Consider the following 20,401-nt stretch of genomic DNA (forward strand, 5'->3'; position numbering starts at 1 on the left):
CAAACAAATAAGCGATTTTTTCTGTATAATATATCAACATAAAATATCCTTTTATATATACATCTGACCCTTAAAATATGTATCTGACAACTCCCTGATTCCTCTCAAAACAAGTAATCAGTCAAACAAGTAATTCAAAATACGAATGGCAATTCGTAATACTTTTCGCATGCCAAATCTAAGATTGGATCTTTGATCGTTTGACTGTTTTCATTTAGGTCATATTTTTTTTCTATTATGAATATAATGACCCAAAATATAGCTGACCAAGACTTAAAAGATTGAGAGCTACATATTTCATGAATCATTATAGAAGATAAGATAGATGATACTATTTGATACAATGTACAAAATGTAATGAGCAAATCAACCATGTGTTTTACTTGTTGCGTATGTTTTCTCGTGTTAGATAATTTGCCAATGATCAATTAAAATATCCCATGATGTACCATTTAATTAAAAGTGTCTTCTTGTTGAATAGAGGTCAACGGAATTAAAACTGAGTACTTCAACCTAGGCCCTACGGTCGCGAATAATGTTACGCTTATTGTAGTATGTAGTATGTGTATACATGTAGCAGGTAGTCTTGTTAATACGTACATTAAGACCAGGTCCCTGTTGAGTTACATGCATGAAGGGATGTTAACTTTCAGTTTGGTCCTAATTTTTATGAAACCAAATGATAATTGTAAGTGGCCTAATATTGTTAATTAATTAGCATGTCAAATAGGATAGGACGGCCAAGAAACATTCAGGTACTAAAATAAAATTTTACGGTCATGGTCACAACAGGGTCCAAATTGGCAACCCTCAATACGGGTGTTCTTTGAACGCCAACATATTTATCAACCATTATATACTGTTTTTTATAAACTGTCTTTATTTTCACCTGTAAAGTCACCTGAGATTTACCTGTATTCCAATCAGTAACATAGGTCACAATTGGTTGTTTTCAGAAAAATAATTACTTCAATATATCTTAAGAACTTTATTTGACACCACTTACAATATAATGCAGGAAATCATTACTTAAAGATATCAGTGCTTTAATATACATGATTCTATACATTGTAAATGCAAATAATCAATAAGAAGCTATATGCGGATTATCATAAAAACAATGCATTTTGGGTTCCAGGTGAAAAGAAATTCAAATCATATTTAAATTTGATCAGACTGTTTTTTTCTATTTTAATATAACAGTATTGTGTGATGACATACGAGTTCTCCAGGGCTACATTCTTAGCCAACTTTCATTTCTTGTGGCCACGCATAGATCATGCAAAGTTTTTACTTTTTTATCGAAAATCTGGGTAAATGGTTGCAAGGCTAACAATAACTTTGGTGGTTAATCATGGCTGGTGCATTGTAATTTTCAGTTCTTTTATGAAAAGAACGTGTAGATGTGTATATGTGCATTTGTACATAGTACATTTACTTTTATATTCATATAGATAATTTTACACGGTTTCTTTTCCAATAAAGATAACCAATATTTCAAGTTATCAAAAAGTGAAAGCTTTAATTTTTTGGAACTCGCATATCACTCAAAGTACACTGTATGTACGAAATGTACGTTGTACATATACTTACATGCATGTAATGAATTCCTACATGTACAGAACATATCCCGGTTTAGAGAAAGGTTTGTTTTAATTGACAACTTATTTATAAGGTACAATTAAATGTATATGTATATCTATCTTGTCTTATCTTGTGGCACGCCGTTTCGTCCTAAAATACAATACTTAGGGTCATTTTTAGCCTTAAAGGCTAAAACATCGAAACTCTAAATAATGGCAAAAACTTTTGACCTTTATGTCAAGCCATTTTAACATCAAATAATGCTTCATTTTAAAGCAAACTATATTCTAAATTTATTTCACTAAGTGAAGTACACGTACTTTTTACCTTAAGGTTAAAAGACTTTTTTTTTTTTTTTTGCAATATATGCTTCACTTTGGTGGAAAACAATGTCCCTTAAGTGAAATGAACGTTAATTATCTTAACCACTTAAGGAAAAACAGTTTTCACTTAAGTGAAGAACATAATGTTAGTACGTATTGCATTTGAACAGATGGCACCCTCCTAAAAGGAATAAAAATGGACTGGACCGTGTCTTGCGCTATTATCTGATGTTGAGTTGTGACCATTTATAAACTCACACCATGCCATACATCATAGGTTGGACTGCATATAACGAAAATAAAAAAATCACCTTAAATGAAATAACACACAATGGAAATAACCTAGATATATATTACACATACACATGTACATTACATGTACATTTGTATGTACAATATAGGTACATGTAGCTGTGTGCAACTGCTATTATATATACGGACTTGAGAAAGACTACCTACATAAGCGCATGCGCATAGACCTTACAAATACGTATCCGGTGGTGCAGTACGTATCTACACATATCGTCTAGTTATGTCAGTACGTACAGGTGGAAATGTGCAGGTGAGCTTGATACAAGTATTTATTTTGTGACATTTAGAGCTACACGTATTTAAGATATTACAATTTAAAAGAAAATATACAGTTTGACTAGTGACAAAACTTCCAAAAGTAGCAAGCAGGAAGTTATTTATCATATTCAATGGCAAGAGATATGGAAAGTACAAAGTATATTTCAAGGTTTTCCTAATCCCAGTCGAAAAATATTTCTACAAATTCTGTTAGTAAGATGCAAGTGATCACATTTATAGGAACGACTCCCTATTCCATTCTATGTCAAACCAGGTGTCCCACTGCCTAATGCTACATGCAAGGATTTATAAGTGAGAAGGATTCGTGTCTGTCTCTTTACATTAGTCCTACTAAACACCACGCGAGACGCCTATGAACCGGGAATACAAACCGTTTTTCTCAACAAATACTTGTCTTATCGAGTCAAACGAAACACCAATGTAAAGTTTATTAAATTTCACAACGTTTATAACTTATTTTAAGGACGGAAGATTTAGAAGCTATGTCTTAAACTTTCTTTAAAAAAAATACGACAGCTCATGAAATGACGGCCCGCTTCAGAAAGTAAGACGGTAACCCTTGCACCCGCAAGCTACATCAAAGGCTGCGCCGGCGGATATCAAAGGAAAAAGGTGGTCGCCCAATGTCACGGTCAGTGCATAAACACAAAAGCTCCTGTACTCCCCCAAAACCCAGTGTGACTTATCCTTCTCATATACGTCCTTGACTACATGTAAGCAGGAGAAGGAATGCTAGACTAAAAATGTAAGCCACATCGCAGGCGTCAGCTTTAATCCAATACTATTAGATCTCGATATTGAGAAACTTCTGATGTGCAATACCGAGATCGTTAGACACGACGTAATGATCAAAAGTGTCTCGTCGTGCTATACCTCTAACATTGTTGGAGTAGCGTCTGCTTCTGGCTTGATAAAAATATAATAGTAGAGTTTATTTTGTTTTTTCCAAAACCAGATGCAGACGCCTGTGGCCACATTGTGTACATGACCCAAGTTGTGTATGTTTCATTTTGGAACCGATCGATTGGCTATATATATATACACACACAGTGTATATATATGGGACAAGGAAGTATTTCCAACCGTGTGGACAAAACAAAATTGTCAAATTTTCGAGGCAATCTGCCTCTTTATCAAGACAAACCAAACGAACACAATTACATAATAGGATACGAACAGTAATCTGGGACAAATTAAAGTAGACAAATATTAAACTATACAGCACAATGGATCACAAGTTACCCTTCGGCAGTGGCAGCCGAAGGCCGGATTAATAATAGTAATTAGATAATTCGTATCCAACAGACTAACGTTTGATTGGATCCCGTGTCATCTGGAAAATCCTGTTGATATTACTTCTTTGACCCATATATATAACAAGATGGCCGATATGCCGCCATCTTGGATTTTGATATTTTTCAGAAAGTAATGAAGGGGTAGGTTTCAAATTTCACATTAAAAATGTAGGTTCCCTCTGGGCCATAGTTTTGCATACTTTATTTTGTACTGATCGGTCAACAAGATGGCCGACAGGCAGCATCTTGGATTTTGATAATTAAGTTGGGTCCTATTTTTAACTTATCATATTGAATTTTACCAGGTACAGGTTCCACAGACCTATTTAACTTACTTGTCAACAAAGATCAACAAGATGGCTGAAAGGTTGCCTGATGTGGGTGTTTGTTACCACTAGGGAACCCTAGTGTACACCTCAGGAGGGCAACATTAAGTCATTCATAGCACAGGCCCCTGGGGCTTTTTGAATTTTATGAAGGTATTACACAGGTTTATCTGTCATAGTACTATAAAATGCACCTAAATTGGTTTGTTTGCAAAATTCAGTGGTAGCTGTAACAGGTCCTTTTATAGATTTGAGGGCCAAGTAGAACTTTTTACATTTGTATGGGGTGGCATTCATCGTAAATGTATTTATAATGTAAATTACAAAGTTACATGTATGTGTTGATTAAATATATCAGAGACTGGGCTTGGTTGACTATCACTGATCTCAATGTAGCTCAATCAGTAGAGCATCAACCTAGAGTTCGGAGGTCCTAGGGTATGAATCCCAGTCAGCCTGTCTGGCTGCATCTTTTCATTTCATATTACACTTGTATGATCAGAATTAAACACCATAGGCTTAGAGCACTGCAAGACACAGGTAACTGTACTAATTAAGTTTATACTACTGGCACGGCATTTATACAGCTATACATCCAGTCTGGTATGTATATATATATAGCTTTGACCATTCACTTTAGTTTCAAACAAATTTAGTTCATCACATGATAATTACTAGGGATGGGATAAGATAACAGCCATGGTCTATTTTTAAACAGTTCCCTGTCCTTGTTGACTACAAAAGAGTATACCTGACTATGGGAACTACCGGTATACCAAAGTTATATTCCTCCGAGAATGAGCACGCGACCAAATATATGACGTCATAATGAATGTCATGTGACGTCCTAAATCTATTATGATCCTTTCCCTCGGGAACAGTTCTCCTAAAGTGTTGTCTGGCGAGGTATACGGCCCGGCCTTGTTTTCTATTCAGGGATTTGTCTCGCCAGACAACACTATAGGAGAACAGCTCCCTCTGGAAAGGGCCATTGATATGTAATTTAAGTGACAGAACTCATATTATATAGGCTATGCCTGTTGTTGAATATTGATTTGTTATAGGAATATGTTAATAAATGTTTCACTGATAAATACAAAAATTATATTTTGCATTTTTTAAATGTTGCAGGATAAAAAGAATGGATGGTCAGTGTCATAAAATTTAAGCTGTTTATATTTTTTTTTTTTTTTGGATTATAAAGACAAAAGTGGCATGCCAGAGGCTTGCCACTTTCATCTTTCTTAACTCTCACCAAAATAGTGAAATACTACTTATGTTTTAACACTATTGTATTATCAATGTACATGTACAACCCTGATATAAGAGAGGTGGCCATACTTTTCTGAATGTAGCTGGTCAAACACCGGCTTTACTAACATCAATTGATGCTATATATTTTGCATCATTAAATAATAAAGTCACAATACAATGAAGTTTTGTTTTATATATTTTGGTGTATTTTGATATCCTGCAGATGACCCAGTGAAACCATAAAAATGGCACAAGCGACGAAGAAAAGCGCCTGTCCGAACCTGTTTGTTGCCGCCATTGACTTCGGTACAACATATTCAGGATATGCATTTTCTGGTAAAGATGACTTTGAGAAGGACCCCCTAAAAATCAGTGCCAATCATTGGAATGCTGGTGCAAGATCTCTCATTTCACATAAAGCACCAACATGTCTACTGCTGAAGCCCGATAAGACCTTCATGTCATTTGGTTATGAGGCAGAAAATGACTTCACCAACATGGCACAGGAGGATGACGATGATGACAGTGATGATGAGAAGGAAAAGCCAGATTTTAATAAGTATTACTACTTCCATCGCTTCAAGATGGTTCTTCACAACAATAAGGTATGCCTATCCTCATACATGGAGCTATTATAGGTGACTATCAACTACAATATTTGAACCATTGCAATACAATTGCTCTCGGATAAAAACACTATTTTGATAGTTTAACTATTGAAGACTACATTATACAATTACTGCCCTGATTTGAGGGAGATATTTATAGCCCTGATGTGAGGGAGACATGAAGATTTGTTTCCCCAAGATAAATCATGTTTTCCGAAGGTGTAGTCAGAGGGAAACATGAATTATAAATTAAAGGGGAAACAAATCTTCATGTCTGGTCCCTCTAACGAGAGCAGTAAATGTTTTATTATTACAAAAATGTGTATAAATTTAGAGATTCATGTAAATCCTTTAAATTGTTATAAATAATACAGTTGTATATGGATTGTAACTGTAACCAAACTTGACCAGAAACATCCTCTGGGGGAAGAAAAGGGAAATAATTTGCATAAATCTTGGCTCTGATCTCCTGGAGAAAAAAGTGTGGGGTCCAATCACAGGTATTCGTTTCTAATATAAGTATAAGTATAAAACTTATACTTACATTAGAAACGAACAACAATGGGAGGTAAATATTCAGAACTTATTTCTTGGCATAACAAACCAGGTGAGTGATGCAGGCTCTCTAGGCCTCTTGTTTACTTTGATTTTGAGTTATATGTTGTATACTCTTAATTCCATTCAAAAAGGGACTTTCATTAATAGACTTTTATTTTGAAGGACTTGAGCAGAACCACAGAAGTTGTGGATGAGATGGGCAAGTCTTTACCTGCAATAGAAGTATTCACACATGCCATACAGTACCTGAAGGACCACCTTTTCTCGTCATTAAAAGATTCCTTCAGTGGTATTACACATAGAGACATCAAGTATGTGCTGACTGTCCCAGCTATTTGGAATGACAACGCTAAACAGTTCATGCGCCTGGCAGCTACACGGGTACAGTATTTTGTGTTTGCAGCTACGAAACATTATTTATACCGATCATTAATGTTCAAATTAAATAAAATGACTGGGAATCCCAGTTTTATCTGGAGGCATTGATCCCGACACGATCTGATGTATGCAACTGGTGTATCCAGTTGTATTCCCTACCTCTTATGATACATGTTGAGGAGGAAGGGCCAAGTATCAACGACCTGGCTATGAAGGCATACATGATCACGTCCTTGAGTCATATGTTGGCACGATAGTGTCAAGACTGGAAGAGCTAAAGGCGCTCGCATGACTAGATTGGGAAGTTGGGATCATGTAGTAGCCCTACCAGTCACTTCATATATCGATCATTAATGTTCACATGAGTTTATATTCATTCATATTCAATATCAAAGAAACACAATTTAACAATGCATGACAATTTATTGACTCGTGCCCTATCTGGGCCTCGAACTCACGATCTACGGCACCCAGTTGCCTAGCCAAACATAGCTGGGCCTTCTACCACTGCGCCACATCCACATCCCCATGAATCCCCACAATATTCATTCATATTCATGTATACTCAGTATATAAACAGTATATAATATATTATGTATGGTGTAGTAAAGTTTCAAAAGTTGTGAAATACCTATATAGGGCAAACTAACATATATACTGCATTTTCATGCTGTAATTATACTGCATTTATTCTGTAACCATGCAGAAAATTCATATGGGTGATCATGTGCATAGCGATTATTCTATGGTATAAACAATCACACTTAAAGATGTATGGTCTGTGGCTTTTTGTATTTTTGACATAGAAAAAGTATTTAAAGTGTTCTACATATTTTGCTCCGCCTCTTGTTTTAAACTTTCGATATTTACCGACTTTTGTGAAGTTCATATTCGCAAAGTTATTAAACAATTAAAATAAAATATTGATTTTAGCAAGTACATGGTTAAAATAGCTCGGAAGTGGTCCGATCTATTCTGATCTGTACGGGTAATGCTGATATTGACCATGTGATGCAACTTGGTTTCCCGATATTACCCGAAAGTTTGAAACATGTCGTTGACTGTGGTGGTTCTTTCAAAACGTGTGATATTTCATGCAACATTTACCACTATATGTCAATATTATATTGGTGCTTTCATGGATCTACCATCATATATAAGCATCTCTATTCACACATTGTATGTTTTATGAGAGTTTGTGATGGTGAAAATTACAAGAAGTACAACTTAAAGTCTCCAGCTGTATTTAGATGTGATAAAAAACCTTCACTTTTGATAGGGTATTTTTGTGTAAATCAATTGTAACAGAGTGCAGACTTTGACATAAACATACATGTAATCACTGCCATCGTTAGGTGAGCTTTGGCATTTGGCTTACTAGCGTGATGCTCAACCAAAATTAATCAAGATATATGGAGAAGTTCTCTCTATAGCTGAGACATATATTGTGACTATAATATTGAACATAAGCATCTTTATGATAATTTTATGCATGATTAATCTTGACATTGGATTAATTAAATCAACATAATTATTAAAATGTTCTGTGAAATATCTTGAAAAATTATACATAAATGCCATTAAATAAATTGAATTAATATGCAGATTTTTAAATTAGGAACTTTGAAATGATAAATGTAACATGTCATTTAATATATACTAATACTTTCTAGAATTAAAATGTTCATTAATTTTTTAACAATATAGCTTCATTTGTAAAATGTTCATTAATTTTTTAACAATATAGCTTCATTGTGTTGGTAAAAGCAAAAATTATGCTACCGGGTAATTGATTATGAGATTTATAAAGAGAACTTATGAATCAATTGTATTATTTTTAAGGATTCTATGAACATAGATTGATAATTATGTGAAAACTATTGTGAGATAATAACATATATATTAAAGGATAATTTAAATTTTTTAATATACCAATTCTAGGCAGGGATATCCCCTGACAATTTCTCTATTGCCCTGGAGCCAGAGGCTGCCTCTCTGTATTGTCAACATCATTCTGTGGACACTGAAAATGGGGAGAAGGAGCTCTTCAAGAAGACAGCCAGATCGGGGGATGCTTATATGGTTGTGGATCTTGGAGGTAAGTACTATCTATTCCTTCTTTGCATATTACACAGTTATCTTTCTTCGCATGTAAATATCTTTATATATCGATAAGGATCACCTTTCACTTGCCTGATACAACTTTCTTTTAAACCCAACATTTTTCTGTGTTAGATCTGTAGCATATTGTAGATAAGAATTTTACCCTAGCTTTTTAATACCCATTTAAAGATATACATTAAAAAAAAACTTCATAAAATAAACTAAAATGACTTGGGCTTTATGCAATTTTTACCCTACATGTAGCTATCAAATAACTCAAATACACTGTTATGGTTCAATTCTGTCAAATATAGTCTTGTTTTTGATAGTATCTTCATGTAGCATTACATGTAACAAACCAATAGGATTAAAGGCTCATTTTATCCCCTGCTTTAACCAAAACGGGCGATATTTGAGTTTGTCTGTCTGTCTGTCCGCCTGTCTGTCACACTTCCTTTCCGTGCAATAACTGTAACAAATATAAACCAATTTTCCTCAAACTTGGTGACAAGGTAAAATGCCTTAAGGATGCCGCCAAGTTCAATAGCGACTTTCAACGGACCTTATTTAGCGGAGTTATGGCCCTTTGTTTAATTAAAAAAATGTCAGTTTCTGCCACTTCTGTACAATAACTGTAATAAATATTAATCGATTTCCTTCAAACTTGGTAACAAGGCTAAATGCATTAAGTGCCTGGCCAGATTCGATCAACTTTTTCAACGGATGTTATTTATCAGAGTTATTGCCCTTTAATTTACTACAAATGTCATTTTTCTGCAGTTTCTGTGTATTAACTAACAAATGTAAAAACTAATATTGTTAAAACTTGGTAACAAAATTAAATGCCTTGTTTTAGCAGAGTTATTGCCCTTTGATTTAATAAAAAAAAGTCATTTTCTGCCATTTCCCTGCAATAACTTTAATAAATATTAACCAATTTTCTTCAAACTTGGTAACAAGGTCAAATGTCTTAAGGGCTTGGCCAAGTTCGATTGCCAATTTTGGCTAACATTATGTAGTGGAGTTATGGCCTTTTGATGTATTTAAAACATCATTTTCTGTCATTTTCCTGTGCAATAACTGTAACAAATGTAAACTGATTTTCTTAAAAGGTAGTATCAAAGTTAAATGCCTTAAGAGCTCAGCCAAGTTTAATAGTCACTTTCAGCGGACATTATTTTACACATCTTACTTCCGAATAAGACTTCAGTTCCCTTTTTCTGTTTCAACCAAGGTTAAACCTAACCTCAATAATGTTTACCTACAATATGTCCTGAAAGTGGGGGATGGAAATTCCACGAATTTGCTTGTATCTAGAAGAGTTATTGCCCTTTGCAATATTATTATATTGTGAACATAATAACTTAAAGATGTTCAATGGCTGACAAACAGTATTTTTTCACTATCAAAAGTAGGATCAGACAATTTAGTATTTTTCTTCAGTTACAAAATTTACTTACTTTACACCATTACCACCATTGAAAAGTTTGACCTTCTAATTTTAATTCAAAATCAAAATATCAAAAATAATTAATTGCATCACGAAAAAATCTGTCCTATATGAAAAGATGTACTGATTGCGCATACACCGAAAGCAAAATAAACTATTTCATGTTATTTTTTGTATTAATTAAACATATATATACACGATTTAACACCAATTATTATTCAAATGATAAGTATCGTTTATGCTCTGTCGGCGGTGGAGCATCTTTAACTAGTATATATTGTCATTAACATGCATTATATAAAGGAATTAAAATATTGCTGATATTTTCGTCCACAACTTATACCTTGGTTCACTAATAAGGGCACAGGTGTTCGTTTCTAATATAAGTATAAGACTGGGTCAATGTCTATAACTCCTATGACGCTGAAGTGTTGACATGCAATGGTTTTTGAGCTACCCATTAGAGCCCTGGCGTGTTTATCTGAGGACACCACAGTGTCCGACCAGTTGAAATCTGGCTGTTTTCCGATGTTTCTGGATACCTAGTGACATTTATAAGGCATGATTTATATTTATCTATTATGGCCTGGTTGAGAGGGCACTATTGCTTCATAGTATTGTCGAGGGATGGAATAGTGTCATCACGAGACAATACTATGAGGCAATAGTGCCCTCTCAACCAGGCCATAATGGGTTTAGTACATCATCTATCATGAGACCGTTTCATGTCATCGTAACAGAAGCACGTCAAGCAACACCTCGCAACGCTATCTCCATTTCCACACCACATTAAAAGTACAACATATGAATTGTCGCAGAAATCTGTGAACGCGATTCAGCTTCACGAAGATTAAAAGTAGATCAATATAGAACATGACTGAACTGTCTTCTGTAGAAAAGCATCATTTGCTTCCATCCCCGTACACAACAGCCTGTCCGCCATCTTGACGTCTTGGTCGAAGCGCAACGTTATAATGACGTCAGGTAATGGTGACGTCACAATACATTCACGTTCAATTTCGCGCCACTTCAATAGTGCCCGCTTGCCCGGGCACTATTGCAAATAGTACCCATGTGCGTAGCCAATCAGAATCCAGTATTCTGTCATGTGATGTACTAATGTGTCATATACCAAATTAAAGATAAATTATCTGGCTGTCGATTGAGAGTATTCCTATTGTCATATCCTATACGGTTAGTTAATAATCATACTTTTTCTGAAATTGGGTAGTGTCATATGGCCGGCCGAGTTATAGACCTTGACCCAGTATTATACGTATACTTATATTAGAAACGAACACCTGTGTAAGGGCCCCCCTTTACTACAATTATTTAAGTGTCCTGGGTGCTAATTACAGCGAATACGGTAGGTAACTTACTAATTTGAAAATTATAATTATATTAGAGATTATATCATTGTATTAGTTAGTCAATGGGTCATATAGTTCTAGTTTGAATCTTATCTGACCAAGATTATGAACATTTGAACACACAAATGAACATATCTGTGATACTAGCTTTTACACAGCAGAAGACGATACAAATGTCAGAATTGAAATAGATATGGTCTGAGAATAACTGTACTTACTTAATATAATGTATCTTATTATCCCCCGCCCAACGAAGTTGGCGGGGGATATACAAATGGGTTCTGTCTGTCCGTCTGTCCGACAAATGGTTTTCGGAGCATAACTCTAAATCCAGTAGAGATATTTCCACGAAACTTCATACACACATTGGTCTTATGGTCTAGTAGTGCCTTTTGCTATTTTTAGGTTTTCATTTTTTGCATTTTTTCCGTAACCATGGAAACATTGCTGAAAATATCATATTTTTGTACCAGGTTCGTTTCCGGAGCATAACTCTAAAACCAGAAGAGATATTTCCACGAAACTTCATAGACACATTGGTCTTATGGTCTAGTTGTGCCTATTGCTATTTTAAGGTTTTCACTTTTTGTACTTTTTTCTGTAACCATGGAAACATTGCTGAAAATGGCATATTTTTGTGTAAGAATCGTTTCCGGAGCATAACTCTAAAACCAGCAGAGATATTTCCATGAAACTTCATAGACACATTGTTCTTATGGTCTAGTAGTGCCTTTTGCTATTTTTAGGTTTTAATTTTTTGCACTTTTTCCGTAACCATGGAAACATTGCTGAAAATATCATATTTTTGTACCAGGTTCGTTTCCGCAGCATAACTGGAAAACCAGTTGAGATATATGCACGGAACTACATAGGCACATTAGTCTTATGGTCTAGTAGTGCCTTTTGCTATTTTAAGGTTTTCACTTTTTGTACTTTTTTCTGTAACCATGGAAACATTGCTGAAAATGGCAGATTTTTGTGTAAGAATCGTTTCTGGAGCACAACTCTAAAACCAGCAGAGATATTTCCATGAAACTTCATAGACACATTGTTCTTATAGTCTAGTAGTGCTTTTTGCTATTTTTTAGGTTTTCAATTTTTGCACTTTTTCCGTAACCATGGAACATTGCTGAAAGTATCATATTTTTGTACCAGGTTCGTTTCCGCAGCATAACTGGAAAACCAGTTGAGATATATGCACGGAACTCCATAGGCACATTAGTCTTATGGTCTAGTAGTGCTTTTTGCTATTTTAAGGTTTTCACTTTTTGTACTTTTTTCTGTAACCATGGAAACATTGCTGAAAATGACAGATTTTTGTGTAAGAATCGTTTCTGGAGCACAACTCTAAAACCAACAGAGATATTTCCATGAAACTTCATAGACACATTGTTCTTATGGTCTAGTAGTGCCTTTTGCTATTTTTAGGTTTTCACTTTTTGTGCTTTTTTCTGTAACCATAGAAACATTGCTGAAAATATCATATTTTTGTAGCAGGTTCATTTCCGGAGCAGAACTCAAAAACCAGCAGAGATATTTCCATGAAACTTCATAGACACATTCTTTTTATGGTCTAGTAGTACCTTTTGCTATTTTTAGGTTTTCATTTTTTGCACTTTTTCCGTTACCATGGAAACATTGCTGAAAATATCATGGTAAATAGTAATTGTTATTTTGCAAAACTCAACCCATCTTTGTGTATAAATGTCAAGGCTGTATACCTGATTCAACAATTGCAGCCCCACTCTACTTGAATTATACTCCATCTTTCTTTAGCTCAATTTCCTTTTTCCTGGTTTTTTTCATACACATATATAAGTCTCCACAATCAAACTTACTTCAGCTTTGATATCTCCATTGGCGGGGGATCTGAATGACTATGTCCTTGTCTAAATTATTTTTTAGCATTATTTTGCAATATAAAATAACTTATTATTGCAGTTTGAGTGTTTGGAATTTAAGTTACCTTTTTGAATGGAGTTTAATGTTCTATCCGTAACTTTTACTTTACTACACTTTCAACAGGCGGAACTGCTGACATTACAGTCCATGAGAAACAAATGGATGGCTCTCTAAAAGAGCTGCTTGCCGCCACAGGAGGTGCATTCGGGGGCAAAAATGTGGACGATGCTTTCAAGTCATTTTTGGAAGACATTATTGGTAAAGAAGCAATGCAAACTTTCAAACTCAAGTGTATGGATGACTACATTGACATTTTCAGGGAATTTGAAACAAAGAAAAGGGCTGTAAGCAATGGGAAAACAAACAAAGTAGTCATGACTATGCCAGTTTCCTTGACAAATTTGGTGAAGACGTCATCAGTTAAAGGACAGAAGTCGACTTTCAAAGATGTGGTAGAAAATTCAGTATACGGCAATGATGTCAACTTTGCCAAACAAAAGCTGCATATTTCTCACTCATGCTTTGTCAAGTTTTTCGACCCCGCCATTGACGGTATTATCAAACATATGGAAAGTATCTTGTACCAAAGCAACTTTTCACATGTGAAAAACATTTTGATGGTTGGTGGATTCTCAGAATGTGAAATCCTACAAGAAAAAATTAAAAACAGACTAACTCAAAAACGGATCATCATACCTGAAGAAGCTGGTCTGGCGGTACTTAAAGGCGCTGTGCTTTGTGGTCACATTCCACGAGCGATATCTGGTCGTGTTGCCAGATACACATATGGAATACAGAGCTGGCCAATGTTTAATGACAGGTTTCATCCAGCATCTAAGAGAGTGACGGTAGGAACATCAGTTCGCTGCCGGGATGTGTTTTTCAAATTCATTGAGATTGGACAACAGGTGACACCAGGTCATAGAGAGTCACAAGTCTTTCAAGTGCTGAACCCCTCTGACAATACTCTGGAGTGTACTGTGTTTGCCTCTACAGAACGTGACCCCCAGTTTGTAGATGATGCCAGCTGTAGTCAGCTTGGGATCCTAACCGTGCCATTCACAAGACCTACCAACAGTACACAAGCTGTAGAGATTGAAGAGACGCTGATCTTTGGAGAGACAGAATTAAGGGTCAAAGCCAAGGACTTATCTACTGGTCAAGAATTTGAAGCTACCCTCAACCTTCTGTAAGTATCTAAAGCTGTGGCAGCATTTGTTAGTTTCAGCGTATAATTATATTTCTTATACATGTATATTACCGACTTCTTAAATCCGATGTAACATCATGTAGAGTCTAATAGAACAATTTTTGTTAATCAGACTTTAGTATGCATTGACAATATTAACCACATGGGTGTACAATTCTGAACATTTTGCACTAGCAAAGGTTTATTAGAAACATGTTTTACTAGCCCAGATAAACATTCTATTAGCCCAATTTCAAAGTTCACCTTGTATCAATTCTCTATCTATTTCTATAATTACCAGGTTTCTTAGTGTGATTCAATTTGAAACATCTATATTAGAGTGTCTATGTGGATATGATAGTATAGGCTCATTCTACATGTAAGTTAAGGTAGCAAATTGACTAACAAATTGTTAGTTTTTTTTAGATCATTGACCATTAAGAATTTTCATGAAATGTAATACTCTGAATGTTTTCTTAAACCTCTCATAATCAATGAGCCTTAGTTTTGAGTTCTAATCAATATTCACGATGTAAAAAGATGTCCTACATTGAATATTCTGTATTTGCATATTACAGAGTTATCTACCCTTGCGGATAGGTATCGATTGTGACCTCATGTATTTGCTAGCGTAACGTCATACATTTCGAAGAAAAACAGCGTAAATTGCGCTCACAAAATAATCACGTAATATAAGACTCATTCATCGTTTTATTGCTATTTTACAACTACATGTATAATATCCCGTCATTTTGAAATAAATCTTCGACTGAAAGCAAATTTTTCTTACATGAAAAATTACGTGACATTTTCAACAAAAATTCCGTTGTTTGCATCTATTATAGTAAAACCAGTCAAGTTGGTAAAAAAAATGATAAAATTTTACCGAAGAAATAGAAATTTCGTTGACACCGTGAGGTCACCAGGCATTATTGCATGGGTAGCCATGCAATACAGCCTCAGGCGGCATGAGTGTATTGCCCTGGACCAGCCAGTATTACACCCGTAGGTATAAAAGAACAATTGATACCTACCCGCAAGGGAGCTAAATCTGTAATATGCAAAGACGGAATACAATAAAAAAAAAAATTCTCTCATATTTTTTTAGATAAAACTAATGTTGGTTATTTTTGTTTAAAGTAATCACTAGTATTAAATACTGGTAATAATGTATTACTTTTAAAACAGTATTGAGAAAAAAGGAAAATGTTTATATATATATGTATTCTATTATACTTATTTGTTTTCTGTTTTCAATTGAAGCGGGAACCAAATCTGACGACAGACTGAAATAAAGTGACTTCCACTGGCTAAAACTGTCGACAGGATTCATTTGGGGCCTTTCGAAGATTAACATTAAGGAGCTCTTCCTGCCGGATACATATTATATACACATTGAGGAAGATTTGGATGTTTTCATTGGTTATATATACATTTTACATACAAAATGAACAGTATCTTTAATGCTAATGTTCTGTGTATTGGTGATCGAATGTCTTCACCATTTGTTCATGTACATGTATATGATGTTATAACCTTTCTTTAAAAACTATATGATTGAAGTCTTCATACAGAATGTGCCATAGACATGTTTTATGGTCATGACATTTTAGCTGAAGTAATAAAAGAGCAAGGTCAGCAATTTTATTTACAACCTTTACAAACTTTTAAGTTCAAGGATGGTTTGAATGTCTGGTAAATATGGTGTCCACCACGAGAACAAGGGTCGTGGTATTGGACTACAAGTACATTGAATCTTGAATGATGTGTTGCAATTTTTTAAATGGTTTAGATATACTTAAAAGGTCCAAATGAATGCTTAAAAGTCAAGAATGTTCAACTGTTGTATATTCTTCAAAAGACTTCCTCTTGTCAACACGTTGGCTATCATATACAGTCAGTAGTGATAGTGTTATATGATGCACACAATCAACAAATGAAGGTTTATGAATGTCATAATAGTAGGGATCATTTAAGTTATTAAAGCATGAAATGCATATGTATATATTTAACTCATGTGGTGACCTAAAAGTCTTTCAACTTTTTGTTATGTGAAGTTATTTTCACACATTTGTATTCCACTTGATTTCCAAATTTAGAGGATAAATTCAAGTTACTGAGTGTAGTTACAAATTACTATGAAATAAAATACTTTTATACTAATACTGAGATTAGATTTAATGGATTTCATGGTGAATTTGAATGGATCAATCACTGCTACCTTTATAAGATATATTTGACTCAAATATAAAATCCATGGAAGTCAAATGTAAAATATATTTGAGCCAAATTTAATTTCGATGAGAGTCCAATATAAAATCCATATGAGTCAAATATAAATTTGAATTTCATATGAGTGAAATACAAAAATCTGTACGAGTCAAATCTCGATGAAAAATTCATTAGGCATGACAACGACAATAGCAAATGAAGTTGCCGGAAGATCTGTTTGTCTACAGTTTTTGTGTCGCCTGCAACGCAAGGGCGACACTAGTACTAGTACTTACACTTAGGTATCACTATATGTCGGTGTCAGAGTCATCGGCGTCCGGAAAACGGTTTCCGTGCGATAACTTAATTATTTATTGTCCGATTTCAACCAAATTTTGTTAATTGCTTAATATCAATGAGATCTCAGATGAGTTCGATAATGGTCAAAATCTGTCTGGACTTTAAAATCGTCAAAACAGATGTATCCATGGTTTCCGCTCCATAACTTTAAAGATGCTCCACCGCCGACAGAGCATAAATGATATTCATCATTTGAACAATAATTGGTGTTTAATCCTGTTTATATATGTCTAATTAACACAAAAAATAATATAAAATAATTTATTTCGCCATTGGTACATGCGCAATTAGTACTTCATTCCATATAGGATATAGTGATACGGAATTTTTTCGGGATGCAATTAATTATTTTTCATATTTTTAACTTGAAGTAAAATTAGAAGCTCAAACTTTTCAATGGTGGCAATGTGTAAAGTAAGTAACTTTTGCAACTGAAGAAAAATACAAAATCATCTGCTCCTGTTTTTGATAGCGAAAAAATACCATTTGTCAGCGGTGGAGCATCTTTAATATTTATTGTCCAATTTCAACCAAATGTTATAAATAGCTTTATATTAATGAGATCTTAGATGGGTGCGATACTGGTCAAAATCCTTCAATATTTTTTAGAGTTATGGGACTTTAAAATCGTCAAAACATGGTTGCTGCTCGATAACTTTAGTAGTTATTGTCCGATTTCAACCAAATTTGGCGTATTGCTTTATTTCAATGAGTTCTTAGATGGGATTGATACTGGTCAAAATCCATCGATATTTGCAAAAGTTACTAGACTTAATAACTTCCCCTAATTATTAACAATACATGTATTTTCAACAGTAAATAACTATTTTTTGTGATGCTTTGCAGGCGACACATCCACTTCCGTGAAATTCTTGTTGATTATCATTTTAATTTGTTTTTATATATGATTATTATATTGATATTTTATTTAATATTTTAGTGAATGAAGTTTTGTTTATATTTCATAATTATGTATTTGGTTTGAGAACATTCAAACGAAAACTTTAAGTACATGTTTCTTTTAAAGAGTGTTATTTCCTTTTTTTATAACTATGCTTTATAAATTAGTCCCTTATTATGTTTTAGTAGAAATAACTCCAATTTAACATTCAAAGCTACCTTTTGCCATAGAAATGTTTTTCGTACAGAGTATGAATTGATGCTATCAAATACAATGTATATACATTGAGTGGTATATAGTGTAAAAGAGTTGTAATACATTGTGCCTAATCCCTTGTTATTTGTTATTTCTAGAATGAATATCTTTAAATCAAATGAATTGAGAAGTCAGAAAATGTTACTGTTTCCTGTGATAAATTATCATATCATTTGTCTAATGAGTATTATTACATGTACATGGAGTGGCCATATTACATTGGATATGTCAACTTTGAAGTGTACTGGTGTTGTTAAATCAAGAAGAAGGACGTTACATTTTGTAGCTCTGTTAATCAAACTTGTGATGGTCAGAATTATTTGTTAATATTATTTTCTTCATAGTGTTTTACCCTAGAGCTGGTTGTAAACTATGCATTTCACCAGATGACGACATGACACGCATTGAATCATGGTTATTGTGACACATGTTGTTTACTTACTGTTCAAGATGCATGTGTCACGGTGATGATAATACTGCAATTTATACACATACTTTAGCATTCTGCAATTCAAAAAAATCATAATCACACGAAAATACTTCAAATAAAAAATTCCAAAAAATTAATGAAATATAGCAACATCTTATCCTGTGAAGAGACAAATCAAAAAGCTAAACGAGTTGATTTTGACCAGTAATTAAATGTTGCATTGAAATATGAGAAAACTAATAATACGGTTTGATTTCTTCGCCGAAATTTTTTTTTGCAGACATATGATTATGAATATTGTATTTTGTATGAACATAGACTGAGTGTGTGTATTGTATATATTATGATAATGTCTATCATGCAAATCAAACTAAAAACGTAATACACCGCAATGTTTTCGTCGATTTCTGGCTTTTAAAGTTATATGTGCCATAACTAGTTGAAAGTTTTGGCATGTTAATTTTTCTTCATTAATCTATTGAAAACCTTAAGGTTTGATAAATTAAGCCGTGAAAATTATTCAAATGGATTCAGATGCCTCATAAACGTTAGTTACAACACAAAAAATTATGTACTGTAAAACTGTTGTTTTTTATGCCTTATGTATGTTTAGGTGGAAATTTTATGTAGAAATAATTTTACAAATACTAATAACACTGTAAAATGTGAAATGAAGTTGTAGACCACAATTTGGCTTCATGGTCTGGCCGTGGGTACTCATTTCGCTCCACTATAAATGTACATAAAATGATTTTTTGCAGTGCTGCTAAAAATCATTATCTGCTCTGATTTGTATTTGTAAAATTCAAACAAATGTATTGAAAGTACTGTTATTTTCAAAATGTTGGTAACTTTTGGTGATGAATAACATATTAAAAGCTTATCTTGATTCGTTAGTATGAAAAATACGGCACATATAATTTTAAGCTTGGAAGGGATTTATATCACAATTTTACAAACACCTGATTTTCATGGAATGAAACAGACCATGAATTGTTGTACAGTTGTATAAGCAAATACGCGAGTGTGAGCGTTTTTAATTAACACATTGTCGACATCATTCCCTAGATTAAACTGTGATCTTACAACTTTTGTTTCTTTTATTATTTTGCACTGCTTTCTGAATACAGACCTAAATAAACAAAGTGCACTGTACCTAGGGACGCCACGTCAAAAGTAAAAAGGGTTGTGTCAACGTTAAAGTTTACTTCCAGAAAGAAACTACAACGGTGCAAACTACCATTGGTGTATTTTCATGTACGCCTCTAATCATATAAAGTGTCGTATGGAGATCATACGTATAATGTATATTA

General features: G+C 34.0%; 1 protein-coding gene across 2 annotated transcripts; it reads left to right on the plus strand.

Moving 5' to 3' along the window:
* Window positions 1-2,361: 2,361 nt before the first annotated feature.
* On the plus strand, window positions 2,362-20,176 carry LOC138328038 (heat shock 70 kDa protein 12A-like). 2 transcript variants are annotated; one of them, XM_069274624.1, is made up of 7 exons: window positions 2,383-2,469; window positions 3,015-3,129; window positions 5,597-5,978; window positions 6,702-6,920; window positions 8,859-9,015; window positions 13,866-14,931; window positions 16,195-20,176. In XM_069274624.1, the coding sequence occupies exons 3-7, from the start codon at window positions 5,619-5,621 to the stop codon at window positions 16,208-16,210; spliced, it is 1,818 nt and encodes a 605-aa protein (XP_069130725.1). In that variant the 5' UTR covers window positions 2,383-2,469; window positions 3,015-3,129; window positions 5,597-5,618; the 3' UTR covers window positions 16,211-20,176. The 2 variants fall into 2 exon arrangements, with proteins under 2 accessions (XP_069130724.1, XP_069130725.1); XM_069274623.1 differs by lacking the exon at window positions 3,015-3,129 and having other exon boundaries at window positions 2,362-2,469.
* The last annotated feature ends 225 nt before the right edge of the window (window positions 20,177-20,401 follow it).

This window comes from Argopecten irradians, chromosome 7 (genome assembly GCF_041381155.1).
Source record: "Argopecten irradians isolate NY chromosome 7, Ai_NY, whole genome shotgun sequence".
Lineage (NCBI taxonomy): Eukaryota > Metazoa > Mollusca > Bivalvia > Pectinida > Pectinidae > Argopecten > Argopecten irradians.